Here is a 20,465-nt window from a genome sequence, read left to right as displayed (position 1 = left end):
AACAGATTAATAAATCCTAGACAAATTAGTTTATACATTTTTTTTTCAAGTTGAGGATAGATATTATAGCTACATAAATTTATTTGGTAACATTAAAGGCATATGTAATAGTGTATTCCTAATAAATGATGCTACTCGAGTAAAAGAACTAGTAGAACTTTGTAAGAAGTTAAGTTTTAGCGTAATTTATTTTTAATTATTATGGAATCTCAAATTGATTATATATCATTTCAATACAAAATAAAAATCTATTATAAGAAATGGCAACAAATGATAGCGCATATATGAAATATAGTCATCTAGTTTTGAAACAATAATAAAGAACATTATGATTTAAAACAGGTATCAATTATTGCACAAATAAATCATGGTATAGTAAACCATAAAAAAAATTATAAAAACTTTTTAATGCATTATGTATATCGAACTGACAAGAATACCTCATTACGAGAAAACAAATATAAAATTTCTGCAGGGATAGATTCCAACAAGTAGTTCTAAATCGGAGCTGGCAAAGAAATAAATTATTACGCTGAAATTTTCTGCCGAAACATTTTACTAAAAAACTGAATAAAAGAAAATTGCAAACGATAATTCAGTTGCCAATAGAATGATGAGTCAATAATTTTTTTATGTCAAAAAATTAATTAATTTTTATCCTTAAAATTTATTTTTATACCTGATAATTATATAATAAAAACGCTGACTGATAAAAAGAGTCAAAAGGAAATGTGGCTACTTTTCCAGAAAATAGAGTAATTAATGCATTGATTCTACATATCAAAGATATATGCTCAATTTATTAGCTTACGAACAGCTATTTATTCATACTCTCAAACTATAACTGTACATAAAATCCACTGATATTTTCATTTTATTTTCAAAAAAATTTCAGATAATAAAAAGATTTTTTATATTATATTTCATAAAAAATAACTTTTACATTAAAAAATATAAGACATGAAACTACTTAAATCCCAAGAAACGCCGGATGGAGCAAGCTAGGATTACATAAATAAGATAAAAACTCCAAATTACTAGAAGTGTTTCGTTCAGAATCTCTAACTTTCACAGTTTTGATTTAACATCCGTATCACTGATACAATTAAAAATTAAGTAAAAAATAAGAATATTATACAAAGATTTAATTTATTCTTAAAACCAGGAATATTACTTTTGCGAAATTGAATATTTTATATCACAGTAGAATTTTGAATATATAGCTTATCAAATTATGCGGAAGCAAAAATATTTATAGAAGTTAATAGTTAGAAGCAATTTAGAATTCAAAAATATTAATAGAAGTTAATTTCCTTCATGATGAAATTTTATATGGTTGATTAGAAAATATAAAAATAAAGAAAGGCAGCCGATTTGGTATAGTTATTTATATTGCAGCCCCAGAGTGATAATGTTTTTTTTCGGGGGGGGGTTAAATTTTAAATGTTTCGGCAGTTTGTTAAATCAAAGTAAATATCATGAGAAATAAAAATAAAAATTTGAAAATAATACTAATAAAATCTTATTAAAGGAAAGCATTTACCAATGTGTTAAAAGGAAAGATAATTTTGTAGCAGAAACATGGAGGCCAAAACAAAATTTTTAAAATCGTGAGATGTGGAAACAATAGAAGTATGTAAAATAATCATAATGAATTCATAAAATACAAAAGAATCTCACATATTAATTATATAAAAATAAAAATATATTATAATTAATATCCAAGATCATATTTCCTTAAGGTTTTCTTTATTAGCTCCTCATTTTTCTATGGTTTTCATTTAGTCCATATAGATGATAAAAAAGAAATTTGTTTTTTTATTAATATATTGATAAGTGTTTTTTTTTTATTCATTACAATGAAATAAAAGCAATAAAATAGTTTTCGATAAACTAATAAAAGAATTTTCATTATTTTAATCATGTGTTATTTTACAGGCAGAAGCAGCTTGTAGCAGATAAGCAAATTCATCTGCTTGCCTTTTGCACTTACATTTCAATTCAAGTCATGTTCATGTCATAACATCATGTTCAAGACTATTCTACCATCAGTTAAATCATTTCATCATCATTTTTACAGCTTCACTGAGTTTTTAATCGCGAGATTTTACATTTTTATACGAAGTCGTAAAGTGGGGCATACACAGAGAAGTTTTTTTAATAAGCAAAAAAGATTTATATACCTGTCATATGCGTTTATATTTTAGCTGCACTATTTTAAATGCACGTTGCATTTCCTCACCATTCAACTGACCATAGTTTTTAATGATTCTGGGTACACGAGTTTTTATAGTTGTTCTACTCAGTTTATCCTTCCCTTTCCCCCCTCCTTCGCATGCATACCTGCAAGTGAACATTGTATTTCAAAACACTACAACGTAATAACGGTTAAGGCTTGATGTTTTAACCTTGTTTTTTTGCTTGCATCAATATTCGTAATCTGTCATTTACAGAATAAATATCAGTTTAAAAACGTCATACATATAATTTTTTTTAACGTTAATAAAAAATAATCTACTTCAAAGAAGGTAACATTGCAAAAGCAGGTGACTAAAATATTTAAAGAAAAACTTGCTTGAGTTTTATAGCGATGTAAAACGCATATATAAATTATATCTAAGACCAATTTAAAAAAAAAAAATATTATTACGAACCTGTGATGTGGCTTCCCAACATAGTGGGTTCCATAGGAGATCCCAGAGCTTTGCGACAAACTTGGCGACCATTTGGCGTCTTGGCGACGAATTTGACGACTTTGGCGCCAAAATAGATTATACCCAAAACATCGAAAATTTTCCCGATCCGTCCAGTAGGAACGGAGATGCGCCTCGAACGTTCCTGATCGGTTGAGAGGCTTCTAGCCCCGCCTCCTAAGACCTATAAAAGGAGCTGCAGCTGCCGGGGAGTGACGGTGAATTGAGTTGTGGACCAATGGAGTCGGAGAGCAACGGTGAAAAACTCGTCTTCCAGGGACTAGCGGAGCATCGACGGAGTGGAGCTGCTGTGTATACTGTTGTATGCTGCACGTCTCGGCTGAAGATAATCGTCTTCTGAGCTGTATATAGTTGTCGTCTTTGTGCTGTCCTGTGTGTCTTCGTGTCAATAAATGTCGTTGTTTCATTTTCTACTGCCGCCTGGTGATTGAGCGTTCTTCACACCATATAACCCCCACTATCCAAACGAACCCCGGAAATTTCGTAACAATATTAAATAAAAGAGAAACGTTCTCGGTAATCTCAGGTAACACATCTTTTTTCACAATATTATACAATATTGAGTGATATTATATTATATTCAGCAATATTATACAATACTGCAAATATTGTTTAATATCGTACAATATTGTGCAATATATGTGAGTTATTAGATATAGGCATCATTGAAAATCTAAATTTTTTCAATCATAATATGTTAACAAAAATTGTTTTTGTACGATAACAAGCTGAAGATTTATTGAAAAAAAAAAACTTAATTTTCAATTCATTTTTAACTAATTAAAAGTTTTGAAAACCCTTTACCTAGTGACATAAAATTTCAAATAATATTCTTACCCTATCTTTGTTACATTATATGACATTTATAATATCAAACAATATCGTAAAGATATCGAGTAATATCAAATACCAATAAAAGTAACATTGCCAAATAGATTAATAAGCAGAATGTCGCATTCTGTGAATCAAATTGCATTCTGAAGAAAGCATGCGAGTTTAAAACCATTTCATTAAAAAACCATACATACCTTGACCGATCCTTACGGAGCCTCCTATAATGATAGCAACCAGCGCTAAAAGTTTCGCACCCGTAAACATATCTTGAACCCGCATCGCCCATCGAACGCTTCTGCAATTGATATAAGTTAAAAGACCTGAAAAGAAAACGAAACTATAAATTACAAAGAGAAAAGTTAATTTTAATACAAAATGAAACATATAAAAAGGCCGTGGTAAAATCATCAACAAATATATGGTCCACAAAAATGGCAAATTGGACTCTTGACAGTGTACTCCATGAAGACTTTCTCTTTATTTCAATAAAATAGTTCCATTTCACATTTCAGCACATTTTTATTTTAATAAAAATATTAATCGTTTATTTCAGTTTAATGAAAATAGTAAACGTTTTATAAAAATATCATTTTAGTTATTTTTTTCCTTCATTTTTAGACACGTTGTAAAAATATATTGCATATTTTTTTTATTTGATTATTACTAGCTGATATACAGTGGCTCAAAAAAATTGAGAGTACACCTTACTTTTACTTGATATAACCGAATTTCAATATAAATAAAAGATTAATTAGAGAGAAGCGCAAACAAGTTTTTATTTTTACACATAAAAATGATTTAACTTAAAATAAAAATAAAGATTAATCAACGAATAATTTCTAAATTGAAAAGTTTCCGGAGCATTTTAAATTATGCAGATTTTTGCCTCAAAAATTTGAGAATACACCAATGAAATTTTGTAATATCTCACAGAAATAAAGTGTCGATATTTCATTGCAAATCTTTTGGCTTTTATAATGACCAGCAATTCATCGTTTGCATTCTTATTCTTAAACAAAAAAAAAAATATTATTAGAAATATAGTTTGCATTTTAAAAACCAAAGAAGAAAAAAAGGTGTCAAAATATTTTTAAAAATAAAACAAATATTACAAAACAAAAGAAGAGTAATTCATAGTTTTATCGCTGACTAACAAAAGAATACATATAAATCTCCTTATTTCAAAAACATCTGCATCTATTTGGTTATTATACTTTAAAAACTCAAGAAAAATGGAAAGAAAAATTTGCACATGTATGAAACTGGTATCATAGAAAAAGTGAAATTTCAAAGTTTACGCTGTTATAAAAAATATTTCTAATTGGATAATTCACTTTAAAGTTATTGCAGAAAAATGACAAAATTTAGAGAAATTTTTAATTTGATACTTCCAAAAATGAATAATATTCGTTCAAAAATTGGTAATATACATTCTGTTATTGTAGCAAATCCTAGATGGTCCAGTGTGTCTTACTTTAAATAATAAGTTTAAAATTCCGAACTGCAAAATTCTTGCAGTTCGAAAAATTAACAATATACTATTATTGTTGTTGTAACTCTATGATGACCTAGTTTATCTTACTATAAATAATAAGTGTGCAAAGTGTGGTTCAAATCGCACAATTTGTTTAGGAGAAAATATTGGGATATACATAGGTCTAATGACTTATGTATACAGTGGGACCTCGTTTAATGAGCATAATTCGTTCACGATTCTTACTCTTAATGTAAAACGTTCGTTAAAGTTATATTGTTATAGTGTTATTTTTGTTGTATATTCTAGATGGCCTAGTTTGTATGACCTTAAATAATAAGTATGCAAAGTAAGATTGAATTCGTAATATTTATTTAAGAACAAATGTGAGGCATACATAAGTCTAATTGCTTATGTATACGGCGAATCTCGATTAAAGAGTATAATTCGTTCACGGTTCTTATTACTAATGCAAAATGTTCGTTAAAGTTATATTATTCTTGTGTTATTTTTGTTGCATATTCCAGATGGTCTAGTTTGTATGACCTTAAATAATAAGTATACAAAGTATAGTTGAATTCGTAATATTTGTTTAGGAGCAAATGAAGGGCATACGTAGGTCTAATGACGTTTATGTACACAATAGGACCTCTTATAACGAACATAATTCGTTACGATTCTTACTTTTAAAGCAAAACGCTTGTTAAAAGATATATATATTATATATATATATATATATTACTATCTTTTTCATAGATATCCATGTAAAGTAGAACATAGTTATTGTCATGTAATTCATTATTTATAATTCATGTTTTTTATTACAGGAAAGCTAGCAAAAGACATTTGTCTTTAGATGCTTTAAAATATTTAAATGAAGACACAATATCACTACCTGATTAGGGTGATACTTCTCAAAATACAATGAAAAATGTCTTACGCTTTCAAGTACATCTTTATTTCATTGGAAGGTTGCTGATCTTTTGGGGCTATTAATCCTCCCACTCTTGAACAAATCTTATCTTCAACTTTTTGCTGCGACAGAGAATGCAGCTGCAAATGCTCTTCAGTAGTTTATCTTATGTCCCCATCAGCTCATCAATGTTGTTGATATCATTGTTCAAACGCCTCGAAGTCGCGTTCGACAACATCAGCCCGAGATATCTTCTAGGCAGAAATAAGTATTCAAATAAACGCTCAACTTAAACTGATATAGAGATACAAGCCAATCCTATATACGATATCACAATGTCCCATTGTCAGTCGTACTGTGAATCATTGCTAGTTAAGAGAGTCAGTTTTTAACATTTTATATTGTTCGTTGCTAGAGATACTCGCAAATGGATGTGAACTATATTAAAATTATTTGAAACTGAACGAAATTCACATTTGCAAACAGTATTATTTAGGCAAACATCATTCATTGTTTATGAATACTCTAATGACTAAGTGAACGTAATGAAAGTCACGTTAGCTATATTAGACGAATGTTAACATTATCCTAATATTTTCTAATTCTTAAAAGTTTATTTTACAAGTTTATTTATGTAGGACGGGGTAAGACAAAATACCCATTCAATCCCATTTGGATCAGTTTCTAGGGCACTTGCTGATTAAGAAAAGAAGTAACGTTTAAAGAAAAACAGTTAACTTATTTAGAGTAAATAAAATTATCAGGACATTCGCAATTAAGACAGGACAGGTTAATTACATTAAAGTTAGAGGTTAAAATACTTAAATGGCACCAAAGGGAAAAGCCTAACAAGATGTCTGCACATAGCAAAATTAACTACCGCCGTGGCGTAAGATTATTAAAAACTCATCGTTACCGGAGACGAAGAACCCTCTTCTCTTTTTTTCGAGCGAATGCCAACAGCTCGCGTTTTACTCAAACTTATGGTCATGTGACTTAGCACATTGGATTAGTAGAAGCCATGGTGCCATCTATTACAATACAATAAAACTAAATTGGAATTTGGGTGCGTTCGGTACAACAGTGGAATGGTAATGGCCACTCTCTACATTTATTTGGCAATGATAATAATTAATAAGATTATTAAATCAACAAAGCCCCCCCCTTCAGGCATATCGTTATAGGCAGCTGCCAGTGCGAAATCATTGCCAATGGCCAGGCCATCACTTTATTATTGACAGATTTAGTTCATTTAGTTTCATTGTAGTATCTACCATGAAATTGAATTTTTGAAGCCATTTATGTTCTTCCAGTTCGGGATGTTCAATGTTTTTTTGTTTTTTTTTCCTTGAGAAAGGATATTATTTTATTGAAGCACAAAGCAAAATGTTGCAATACGTTACCTCAGCAAAGCCATCGCACTTTATTGCGCAGAAGTAGGTCAGAAAACTGGCTATCTATTTCTTCAAGGAAATCTTTAAACTGTCGATGGTAGAGTTCTTTTGCCAAGATGCTGTTAATAATGTTAATTACCAAGTTCGTGACCTCGACAATTTCGCCCGGAAATGTTTAGGCACAAAGCGCTTCTTGATAAATTATGCAGTGAAACGTTAGAATTTCGTGGTTTATTTTTTTCTGAGGATTTGATGTTACCCCTCTGTGTATTCCTGTCACATTTCTGGCCCCCTCAACTGCTATAGAAACGATTTTATTTATATCAATTCCATTGTCTTCCAGGCGCGTTTGCACAGTATATGCTGCATCTTCTCCACGCGTTTGCCCTGAGAGCGGTAGCAATCCCAGCAACTGTTCTTTTGGACCTTGAGACGCCATATACCCGACGAAAAGGGTAACTTGTGCTGTGTCCTTTATGTTGCTAACACAATCCTCAGATATGTAATCCAATTCTGTTATTGATTTTATTATATTATACGCGTAAATTGAGAAGGTAATTCGCTTCTAAATCGTATTCTTCTTGAAACAACAAGCGAATAGACACGCAAATGCTGCAAGCGATTAAATTAACTTACATGCAATTTAAGTTCGACAGCATTATCTGAGGATAACTGACTGTCAACACGTCTAGAGTTTAGACATGTTGTCTAGACTCTAGACGGTGGCTGTTTGGGTGAGACAGAAATGAAATGCAATTGGCTGAAAGATAAACAGAGTCAAGGAGTCTCATCTCTAAGAACAAAACAATAGTTCAAATTTATCTCATTAAGGTCATGTTAAGCGTAACGATTTGTAATTAACGATTATGTTAATAGAAGCTGTTGAGAAATTAGGCACTTAAAAATATATTTTCTTATTTTTTAAGGCTTTTGATAATAAATTGTTAATTTTTCTTATGGAACTAGAGAGCCGCAACTTTACATCAAAAGAGCCGCAGGTTGCCGACCCCTGGTCTAGAGAATATACTAGAATCTAATAAAAAGTTCAAATAAATTTATTAAAAGCATTTTAAAATGAATAATGTAGAAATTTCTTGTCAACACAATAACGGGTTGTAAAATTCAGAATTATGAGCGGAATTAGTCTAGTGTATTCTCTAGAGAATGACATAAAAAATTATATTACATCACAGACATATTTTGCAAACTTATGTCACAAGGAATGAAATTCTCAATTTTTAAGGAAAATATATTTAAAATGCAAATTTAGTTTACTTAAAATTCACCATATTTATTCATTTCGGCCTTTTTTTATACTCAGATGGTTTTACTCTCTTTAGTCCATTTATTTCAGATCGATTCTCTATAAGAAGACTACCTATTGCAATGATTCTCATAACAAGACTTCGGAAAATTTCTTCAATTCTTTACTGATCATGGTCCCTAGAACCCAAAACCACTCTTTGTTCTAACGCTTCGCCCATGTTATCTTGAGAACAGGATAACTAGAGTAATTTTGTTTGGATTTTAACTGGCTTGGAGTATGTTGTTGGAAATGAAAAAATATCTGACGAGTTGTGATATATTGTTTGAAATAAATTGGCTAATAGGAAAAATATCCCGAACGCTTACTACACTATAATATGAAGATACACACAAAACCTATACACACATATTGATTGCATCAACTCGGAAAAAAGAAAAATGACCATTATATTTTCTATTTTATTTTGAACCTACATAAGACATGGTATATTATTTAGACCAAACTGACCAACAGGAAAAAACTCAAATGCATACTCGATTTTCTTCAGTACGTTACAAAACTACACAAAACGCAATGAGCTATTTCAGTCAAGTCAAGCAAAAAAAAAAAAGAGGCCCAAATGTATACTCCACTATACTATGAAGCCAGACTCATAAAACGCAACACCTTTTCTTGCATTAAATCGACAAAACCGGTCCAATGCAAACTACATTATATTATACAAAACTCGACAGATTGCTTGGATTAAATTGACCAAAAACAAGACACCAAATGTATGATCCTCTTCACTACATAACTACACAAAATACGATGAGCTGTTTGAAGCAAATGAACTGAAAATGGACCAAAATATATATGTATATATTCCAATATCTATAAATCTGCACGAAATGTGACGAGTAGCTTGCGCCAAATCAGCCAAAAAAAGCCAGCCCAAAACACCCCAAAATGCATACTTCAAAGATACACAAAACGCGACACCTTTTCTTGCATTAAATCGGCAAAACCGGCCCAATGCAAACTACATTATACTATTCAAAACTCGACAGATTGCTTGGATTCAATTGACCAAAAACAAATGTATGATCCTCTTCACTACACAACTACACAAAATGCGATGAGTTGTGTGAAGCAAATCAACCGAAAATGGACCAAAATATATATGTATATATTCCAATATCTATAAAGCTGCACGAAATGTGATGATTAGCTTGTGCCAAATCAGCCAAAAAAGAGCCCAAAATGCATACTTCAAAGATACACAAAACACGACATATTGTTTGGACCAAATTGGCCATAAGCAAGAGATTCAAATATTGTTTGGACCAAATTGGCCAAAAGCAAGAGATTCAAATATTGTTTGGACCAAATTGGCCAAAAGCAAGAGATTCAAATATTGTTTGGACCAAATTGGCCAAAAGCAAGAGATTCAAATATTGTTTGGACCAAATTAACCAAAAGCAAGAGGTCCAAACGTATTCTCGATTTTCTTAACTATACACAATACGTACACGAACACGAACACGAACACGACACTATTGACTAATGCAATGACTAATGGCAATGGCTAAAACACTTCCGCTGATTTCCTAATAAAAATAAAGAAATGTTACAATAAAGAAAATATTCAAATATCTCTATAAAATAAACATATTTTTAAAGCTTCGCACTTTCAAAAGAGTTTGTATATTCAGGTGCGAAATGAAGTGTGAAGCCCAAATAAATTTACACAATGGAGTAACGCAACTCAAATGCACATTTTTAGATGCTGATGTATTAATGTGGTTATTGTTCATAAATGGCAACTTATCTGTAAATTGTGGGATGGAAAAATCATAGAATATAATGTTATTTGATTATTAAATTTCACACGAAATTGCTTATTGAGAAATACGTGCCTCTCTAAAAGGAATTTTCGCAACTCTCATTAGTTATATCCTAATATTTAAAAAGTTATCGAAATTTCAAAAGTTTACTCGAATAACATAGGAACATATCCTCACATGAAAATCATTTTACATCACTTTAAAAAATTTGAAAAAATTAGTTTTTTAGTGATATTAAATTTATTTTCTTGTTATTTTTCACCAAATCTTAATAATGCTTTAAAAATTAATTTTAAACGCATATAATACTTTTTCTTGTTAAAATGTAATTCACACCAATTTGATTGTTCCTCTATATCTTTCGATTATGATTTTTTGCCATTGTTAAAGACATGATTAAAAAAATTGCTTTATTTAACATCGACTCAGAATCGCCCCAAATCGCCCTGCTCGACAAAGCCCTGGATTGGGCGCGTAGCTGAAATTTAGGGTCAAGAATAATTTTAGGACCAGTCGCGCATATGGAAAGAAATTTAATTCTGTTTTTGTGCACGAAAAAATACTCCGGGGTTTTGAGCCATTGGAGTTCTTAGGCTATCCGGGTTCATGGAGTTAACTTCAAATTAGTGTCTGCCTCGATGTTTTTACTTTCTCGTATATGTAGTACAAAGAAGGTATAGTAATTAGAAAAATTAGAAATTGAGATTTTGACGAATCTCCTTGTTTTAGATCTCCCTGAGTTCGAAGACATTTTTGGAAAATGTTCGTCTGTCTGTGACAAATATAACTCAAAACCTCTTCGAGCTAGACGGTTGAAATTTGGTTTACTGTCTCTATACAAAATCTGCAGATTTCTATCAATTTTTGAGTAAAATCTGTCCAAAGAAAGTCTGTCTCTCTGTCTGTTCGAATATAAGTTAACACGATAAATACAAAACGAAGAGATTTAGATAGATAAAATTTGGGACATATATTTAATATTTATAGTGCAAACACCTGTCAAAGTTTAAGCCAAATTCAACTACGGGTTGAATGTATATCGGTCTGTACTTTTATAAATAAGTAAATACGATAGTTCAAAAACATAATGACTTAATTATATCATTTTAAGCTTAGTATTTTGTGACTATAAGTGCTGTTTTGTGTCAAATTTGTATTTCAATCGATTTAGAAATATGTGTCTATTGATTTAAAAAATTCGTTTTACGGATACTATTAACGTTATATCAGAGTTAATCGCCAGTAAACTCGCCAAGGATGACCCTATAGGTTCAGTAAAAATGTTAAATTCAGGCCAAAACTTAATAGTTCATAACTATTGTACGCCAATGCCATGTAAGGCGTTCTCTGTCCTGACAAATTTATTACAGAGTATGCCAGAAAGTTTTGGAAAGACCGATCCCTCTGACTTATACTAATCTGATCGTGGTTTTAAGGCATTGTTCTTACTGTAAATTCTGTATCATAAAAATAACTAAACATAGAATGTTATGCCTGATGCCATCAAGATAGAGAATTAAGCCTAGAAACGTTATAGTACTACAATATAAAAGACTATATAAATATTAATTATAATACTATAATTTTAGGCCTAATTATAATAGAATAAGACTAATTATATTACTATAATGTTAGTGGTTTAAACTTTCTTGTTTCATCTCTCACAATGACAGGAAGTTATCCTTGCAAAATTTTTAATGAAAATGTTTTATGTTGCAGTTTTCAAGAAAAAAACCCAACTGTATGACAGCTGAGGCAATTCTTGATTTCCTTTTTTAGTTATTATTTTGAATGAGTAGTAATTTTAAACCATTTATCGAATAAACAATTGCAATTCATTCATTAACTTCTTGATACAAATCACCTAATTTCTTTTTATGTATATTTAAAAGAAATCATATGCTGCAACGTAAGATTTGTCATGATTTCATGTAATAGAAATGTCACATAAACAAGAAATCAGGGTGCATTTTAGTTCTAAACAAGAATAATAATTTGATATATAAACAATGCGAAAAAAATAAGTTTCGATTCAAGATGTTTGACTTACTTCTACACAAGTCTTATCATGCCATAAAATTACGTAAAACGTTTGAAATTCAAATATAAATCAGTATCCCCAAAACCTTTTCGCATATTCTCTAATAAATTCGTCGTGATAGAGAACACTTTTCAGGGCATTGGCGAACAAAACTGACGAAATATTAACTTTTGGCTTGAATTTAGCAATTTTACTGAATCTGTCGTGCCATCTTTTCGAAATATTTAGCGATTAATCCCTGGCACGCGGTTGATAGCATCCAAAAATTGAATTTGTGTTTCGGAGATGTTTCTCTCCAACAGAATAAAATAAAAATTTGGCACAAAACTGCACTTGTCATCACAACATCCCATGCTAAATTTGATACATTTAAGGTACTCCCGTTTTCCATTAAAGCATTTACGTGTTTCAGAAAGTACCGACCGACAGACAGTCAACTCGTGGTTGGATTTGGCTCAAAATTTGAAAGGTTCCTACACTGTAGATGTTAAATCTGCGTACCGAATTTCATTCATCTAGCTCTCTTCGTTCTTTAGTTATCGTATCAACTTATATTCGAACAGGCGGACGACCTTTGAATAGATTTTGCTCAAAATTTGATAGACATATGCAAATTTGTTGTGAAGACAATATACCAAATTTTAACCCTCTAGCTCCAAGCATTTTTGAGTTATCTTTATTAGAGACAGACAGGCAAGAATTTTCTAAAAATATGTTTTTCGAACTCAGGATGGTATAAAACGTGGAGATTCGTCAAAGTTTCGAATTCGAATTTTCTGAGGATTATTATACGTTCTCTCTACTACATATACGAGAAATCAAAAAAAAGTCAGCAAAACGTAACCGTATTTGGTCTATCTGCTATACCAATGACTTGATTTCAATTTATGCATGCGCACACACACAATAATAATAATAGCAATTTTTGCCAACAATCGCCGTAAAGTACTGCACACGTGGTCTATGAAATCAATCAGCTGAAAAAAATTTAACTCGTAAATCAGAACTTTCATTGAAAATTTTAATTTCGCATCAATGATAGGTATGATTGAAAGAGTTTATAATCGGTACACTCAAAATAGTGTAATTTTTGATGTTGTTCAAACAGCACTTTTTCAATATACATAATTTGACTTTATTATTGCGTTACACGCATCTCATTCGCTGTGATATTTGTTTGTGGGCTTATCTAAAATGTATGATTGATTTATTTGATGTGGATTTTATATCGCAACAACCATATTTGGTTATTTTATCTGAAAGTTGTACTTTACAAAGGAAACATCGATAATCTGGCTACTTTTGAGGATAGAATAACTTCTAATCCGGAGCATTCTGTCACAAAATGCACATTTAAAAGATTTTTTTTTATGAATGCAATCAAGCCTATATCTGTGGGATAGGTGGGGACCACATAAAAGAAAGCGCACAAAAATATATTCCGAAACTTCACGAATGACTAACAAATAATTTTATACACCATATTTTTAAAAAAAATTAAATTAAAATTTGTGGTGCCGAGAGATCGAATAAAAATGGCTCAAAAATCTGTCGAAGATTCAAGAAATAATGAGAAAGTGCTTTTCAAATAAAATAATTAAATGATACATAGAAACATTTTTTAATTTAATTTCTCATTTAAAAACGGAATTTTTTTCAAAATTTGCATAATTCAATATTATTTGTCGTGATCCAAAATGCGTATCTTCTTGCAATGAATTGGTTCAAAAATCGCTTTCATCACCTGAAGATATTAAGAGTTGATTTATTTTTAAAAGATATTATTTCTTTTATTTTAGAATAGTGGAATTAGTTGATGTGATATGTACATACATTGTATACCATACACATTGCATTAGTGTACATATGTACACTGATACAAACATTACAATCGTGTTATAATGCCAACAACATATGCCGCATAAAAAGTGTTATAATGCCAACAATATATGCTGCATAAAAATCGCACAAATATAAAATCGTATATTAAAAAAAGATCCAAGAAAAAAAGGTTTGACTATACTTGACTTTTTCAGTTCATTAAACTTTATGCTAAAATGGAATTCGTTAAAGAAATTGTAGTTTTTCGTAAAATAACTTTATCAAATATGGATATAGAGTAGACCTGGCATACAACAGTTGTTGATAACAATTGTATTTATACTGTTATTTATAATTTTTTTTACAAAAATTGAAATATCACTGCCAAAGTAGAATGAAGACCAAATTTTGTTACGTTTTCTACAAAAAGTTTTTTTTTCTATTACAATGAGGCTCCAAAAAGAGTTAAATTATTATCAGTATCTTTCCATCAAATAGTAATGTAGTACCAAAGAAATTTCTTAAAAAATAACTGCTCAATACGTTAGTAAATACATCATTATACTAAGATCTAAAAGTAAGATCTAATCTGTTTACATACTAATCTATGTTGTTATCTTTCACAAACAAAATGCAATATCATTTCAATATTCATTTGAAGATATGGCGGTTCAATATTAAAAAGAAACAAACACCTGTTGCGTTCACATTTGAGCCTTACAAGTTCGCGAAAAATATTTCGAGATATTTATTCCAATTTAGAGCCTTTCACTAGTTATATTCTGTACTCAGCTAATGAAAAAATGTCTTTCAGATAACTAAGCGATTTGTAATATTCAAAGCAAACTATCCGTAGTTAATAATGATTTTAGAAAAAAATGACGTAAAAGCTTTCTCAAACTCTAATATAAAATTGAGTTTACATCAGAACTGATAAATAAAAGTATTTTTAAGGCCTCTATTTGTATACTTATACAAAACAATAAATTTTGTATTTAGAATCTATATATATATAGAAAAAATTAAAGCCTACTCTGTAGTTGAAAAAAATTAATATTAAATGTGTAATGGAATAAGTGAAGAATAAATTGCGTATGTTTCACGATTGTCATTAGTTTGGTCTTTACAGTCAGCCAAGTTAGCCAAGTAAGCTTGTTTTACTTTTGCCAATGGCAACTGGATATGATATATTAAAACATTGCTTTTATCTTTAAAAAAATCGTCACCTGAAGCCTATATACCATACACAAGGAAACTGTCTGTCCTGTCTTGTAGCGCATCTAGATTTGCCATCTCGTTTGGAAACAATAATAAAGCTATTTTATAAAGGATCTCGTAATTTTGAACCATGGGCAGACAGCAAGGAAGGCTTATGAGCTGGTCGATTCCCTTTCCAAATTTTCGAACCATAATGGCGGAAGGACGTTTGGCTCTGACGGATTTAATGGGCAGATGAATACTGAAAAATTATATCAAATTTGAACGAAAAATATGCATTGGATTTTAATTTTTAATATTTTTTTTAAAATTAGACAAAAATTTAGAATTAAATAAAATTGTATTTAAGCATGTTATATAACATTAAAAATGTATTAAGCAAATATAAAAAATAAGCCTAGAAACAAAATTCAAATGGTTTTATGAAGAAGATTATCAGAAATTAAGAATATTGAATTAAAAAATGTGATATTATTGAAAAAATTACTTCTTAACGTGGTTTCCTATCTTAGCATGGTTAGAAATTACCGAATCTGATTACCGAATTCATATTCTAATTCATCTAATTCATATGTTAAACTTCATCTATCTAATCTGCTGTATTTCATTTATCGAATTCATATGCATACAGAATAGACAAATGTATTCCTTTATACATACTTAACATACATATACTTCCTTTATACATATGCAGAGTTTAAGGTTTTTAGTGTAATATATACATACCAGGACTTATGGAATTGCTGAATAATCGTATGAAACGCTAAAGAAACAGAGAGATATACATAATTCCAAAAACCGTAGATTCGTCTCGTCTCAAGGAAATTTAAAATTGACATACATTTTAGAATGGATTTATTATTATTATTATTATTATTATGGTAAAGGGTTTTCTTTTTATAACTTCGTGCACAACAGAGTAATAACACAAATTATTTTCTTATACCATTCTTATAACTGGATATCATGAATATCATATAAACATAAGAACAGCGAATAATTTAAAAAAATTTATTTTCGAACTCATGGAGGAAAAAGGGGAAATATAACCTGATGAAAAATCTTTGGATTCGGTATTTTTTATTTTCTCGGGAACGAAGTATATTGTACGAAGTATATAAAAAAAGTTGTAATAATCAAAAAGTTTGAACTAAAGGGTTTGTTGAATTTTCTCATTTTAAACTTTTCCAAGTTTTTAATTATATTCATGAACACGAGAAATGAGAAATGTTTTCATTAGACGCATGATCAAATTTATCATTTTTATTATTTTGCATTTTATTTATTATATTTATATTATTTTATATTTATTTATCTATAAACTTTATCACTTTATTTTTATATTTATTATTTATATTATTATTTTTATATTTATTAATTTATTATTTTTAATTATTTTTTTACTTTTTATTTTATTTATTTATATTCAATTATTTTTTTTTACTTTTTATTTTATTTATTTATATTCAATTATTTTTTTACTTTTTATTTTATTTATTTATATTCAATTTTTTTTTCTTTTTATTTTATCTATTTATATTCAATTGTTTTTTTTTACTTTTTATTTTATTTATTTAATTCAATTATTTTTTTACTTTTTATTTTATTTATTTATATTCAATCATTTTTTTACTTTTTATTTTATTTATTTATATTCAATCATTTTTTTACTTTTTATTTTATTTATTTATATTCAATCATTTTTTTACTTTTTATTTTATTTATTTATATTCAATCATTTTTTACTTTTTATTTTATTTATTTATATTTAATTATTTCTTTACTTTTTATTTTATTTATTTATATTTAATTATTTCTTTACTTTTTATTTTATTTATTTATATCAAATTTATAGATTTCCGTCAAATTTTGAATGAACTTCATTCAGAGGAAATCTGTTTGACTGTTTTTTAATTATATTTTTAAACACATGAACTGAGAAACGCTTTGATTAGACGGATGATCAAATTTATTATTTTATTTTTTAATTATTAAATTTTAAATATGTTATTTATTTTTATATTTATTATTTATTATATTATTTTGTATTGTATTTATTTATATCAAATTCGAATATTTCTTTTAAATTCTGAACAAAATCCATGCAGAGGAAATCTGCTTCTGCTGCTGTCCAAAGATAAGTTAACAAAACAATTACTAAGCGAAAACAACAAAATGAATAAACTTTGGCACATTGATTTAAAATTTAAAGCATAGAATACCTATCAAATTTGAAACCAAATCGTCCAGGGATTTATCGTCTGTTGAGCCCGTCGTCCAAACTTCGACGACGGGTTGAACTTAACAGCTCAAAAATGGGAGTATTTAATTGTAATTTAAACCTGGATTTTACTATGCCAAACTTTGGTTAAGGTGTTGGGAAAAAAGTAGCTAAGTGCAAATTCGGTTTTCGAATATTATTAATTGTCAAGGATCACTCAGTAAATTCGGTAACAATGCTGAATTCACATCAAATATCAATATTTCGCCAATATTTTTTGCCAGTGCTATGCAAGACATTCGTAATTTTATCAAAGCTTTAAAACTTTATTCTAGAAGAAGGAGATACCTTTATTCGAGAATTTGCGAAAAACGTCGTGGAGATACCACTCCCGCTGGTTTCTGCCCTAATGCCTTTTCTTTTTAGAAATCTATTTAGTGAAAGTAATAAAACAAAATATTTCAATCTTCGATATGCATTCTTGAACATGGCTCTGAAAACCTTCTTAAGAAAAGTTTGCTTCTTAGTTTGGCTAGTATGAAAGAAATATGACCAACATACTAAGTATTAAATAACAGAAAGCAGCTAAATGATTAAAATTCATATCTGTCACCCTAAATAATGTTCACTACTGTTGCTGCTTCATCAAATATTCCTGTCACTGAAAGACAAGAAATCGTATCTGGTTAACTGTGGTAACTTAAGAGGTTAATGGAATAATGGTTTAATAGATAAGACATCAGTGTTATCAACCGACGCCTCAGATGGCCTAAATTCAGCTCTCGATAATCCAGCTCTAATAAGGAAATAAAGTCGGTGTATCTTGTGTTATTCATTCTATATCATTCTAAGCACGAACAACCTTATGGAATTGAGGACTGAGCGAATACGAACATTTTTTCTTTCTTTTTGTTCATATCAAGAGATAAATTCCGGCTTTACATGAAGGCAGTTTCACTTCCTTATCTTTTAATCAATCTTTGAGAGGTTTATGGAGTTTTGAAAAATTCTATGTGAATTCATAATTTATTTTTGGTGAAATTAGAAACAAGGTAGATTTCAAATGATTATATATATAAAGGGATCCAGAATTAACGCAAGATTTAATTTTGCCACCATTCATGCAGAGAAGTGTTGGAAATCCTATTTAAAAAAATCATTTGATAGCCAACAGCTTAGCGTTTGTAAAAATGGAACGTTACATGACAGAACAACGTGTTAAAGCAAGATTTGAATTACATAAAAAACACAGTTTCTTTTTCTTTAAATTGTTATATTTTTATTGAATCTTAAAGTACACAGGATAGGGTTATTTATGGAATAGCACATAGGACAAATGGCCTCCACGGCTTTGCTGACACATACGCATACTTTAGTCGAAATATTCCACGATCATTTTGCATAAATGTGACTGAATTTCGTTGATACAGAGTTGAATTTCTTCCTTTATTGCATGAGTGGTTGTGGGTTTGGTGGCACAGACCTTTGACTTCAAATAACCCCATAAAAAGAAATCCAGTGGTGTTAAATCACACGATCAAGGGGGCCAATTCTCAACTTTTTGAACTGTGGACTCCAGATTTTCGTTCTTTTTGAAATATTGGTCAATAATGAAAACACATTGTTCTATCATGTAACGATTCATTTTTACTAACCCTAAACTATCAGCTATTAAATTGGTTTTTTTAATAGGATTGCCAACACTTTACGGCACGAATGGTGGTAAATTCAAATTTTGCGTTGATTTTGGAACACTCTTTATAAAAGAATTTTTAAATGTGATTTTACCCTAAACATTATATTCAGCTCCCTTCAATAAAGTTCTAATATAAAACGTTGGGAAACTGTATGAAAATTGCTGCAATACGAAATTCTAACAGTTATGAAAAAAAAAAAAAAACGAATATGTATTTTATGAAAAAAAAGCAATTGAACGCTTTACATGTGTGCTGAAAGATAAAGCAAGTGAAATGATGATAGACCACAACATTCCAACTTTTCGTCCATCCATTTAAGAGGGGCTATTACTTTCATACCTTTCCAAACGAATCTCTCTACTATCAATCAGTCCGATCCTTTTTTCCACTCTCCCCTCACTCGATTTAAAAAAAGCGAACTCTACCTACTAAATGAGCATCTTGATACAATGCAGTTTACGTCACTTCACTTCCTTTTGGAAAGGATCGTGATTTATTGTTTCGAACTATTTGTTTTTAAACGAAGGCCAAAAAGGTGAAGAAATAATGTAACTAGTGTCTCTTGAATAAAATTGCTATAAAAATCTAAAAAAGTACGGAATTAAAAAGATTTGCATATAACAAATAATTTAACAAACGGCATGATATACGGATCTTTTATTTTAAAACATCATGATGACTTTTCACAAAACAGTTTCAAACATATTTAAAGAAATTTTATTTAAGAGACAATAGAGATTCTTTTTTCAGATTAAAAAAAAATTTGAAACGAGGAAAAATTTTATTTTTATTCATAATCAAAACGCGTGAGATTAAATATATGCAATAGCCCAATATACTTATCGAATAATTTTGATTTTTTTTTGTAATTGATTTTGAACAGAACTCCACATTAAAACAAATCTTGAGTTAGATAAAATAATAAAGAAGTCTTGATAGAACTACGAACTTAGTAATAAGCAGACTGAAGATGTCTGTATAAAATTTCAATTGAATTTATAAAAGGAAAATTTTATAGATTGAGATTTTTCACTGTTAATAATAT

The 20,465-nt window shown here is 29.4% G+C and overlaps 1 protein-coding gene across 1 annotated transcript in view; it reads right to left on the bottom strand.

Moving 5' to 3' along the window:
- LOC129972536 (large neutral amino acids transporter small subunit 2-like) overlaps positions 1 to 20,465 on the bottom strand; it is a 91,031-nt gene that overhangs the window by 53,543 nt on the left and 17,023 nt on the right. Inside the window, exon 2 of the mRNA XM_056086700.1 lies at positions 3,743 to 3,868. Coding sequence (XP_055942675.1) covers positions 3,743 to 3,868 — 126 coding nt within the window. The remainder of the gene's footprint in view (positions 1 to 3,742; positions 3,869 to 20,465) is intronic.

Source organism: Argiope bruennichi, chromosome 6 (assembly GCF_947563725.1).
Source record: "Argiope bruennichi chromosome 6, qqArgBrue1.1, whole genome shotgun sequence".
In the NCBI taxonomy this organism is placed as follows: Eukaryota; Metazoa; Arthropoda; class Arachnida; order Araneae; family Araneidae; genus Argiope; species Argiope bruennichi.
The sequence above is the reverse complement of the archived record's forward strand: the minus strand, read 5'-3'. Positions and strand labels throughout refer to the sequence as shown.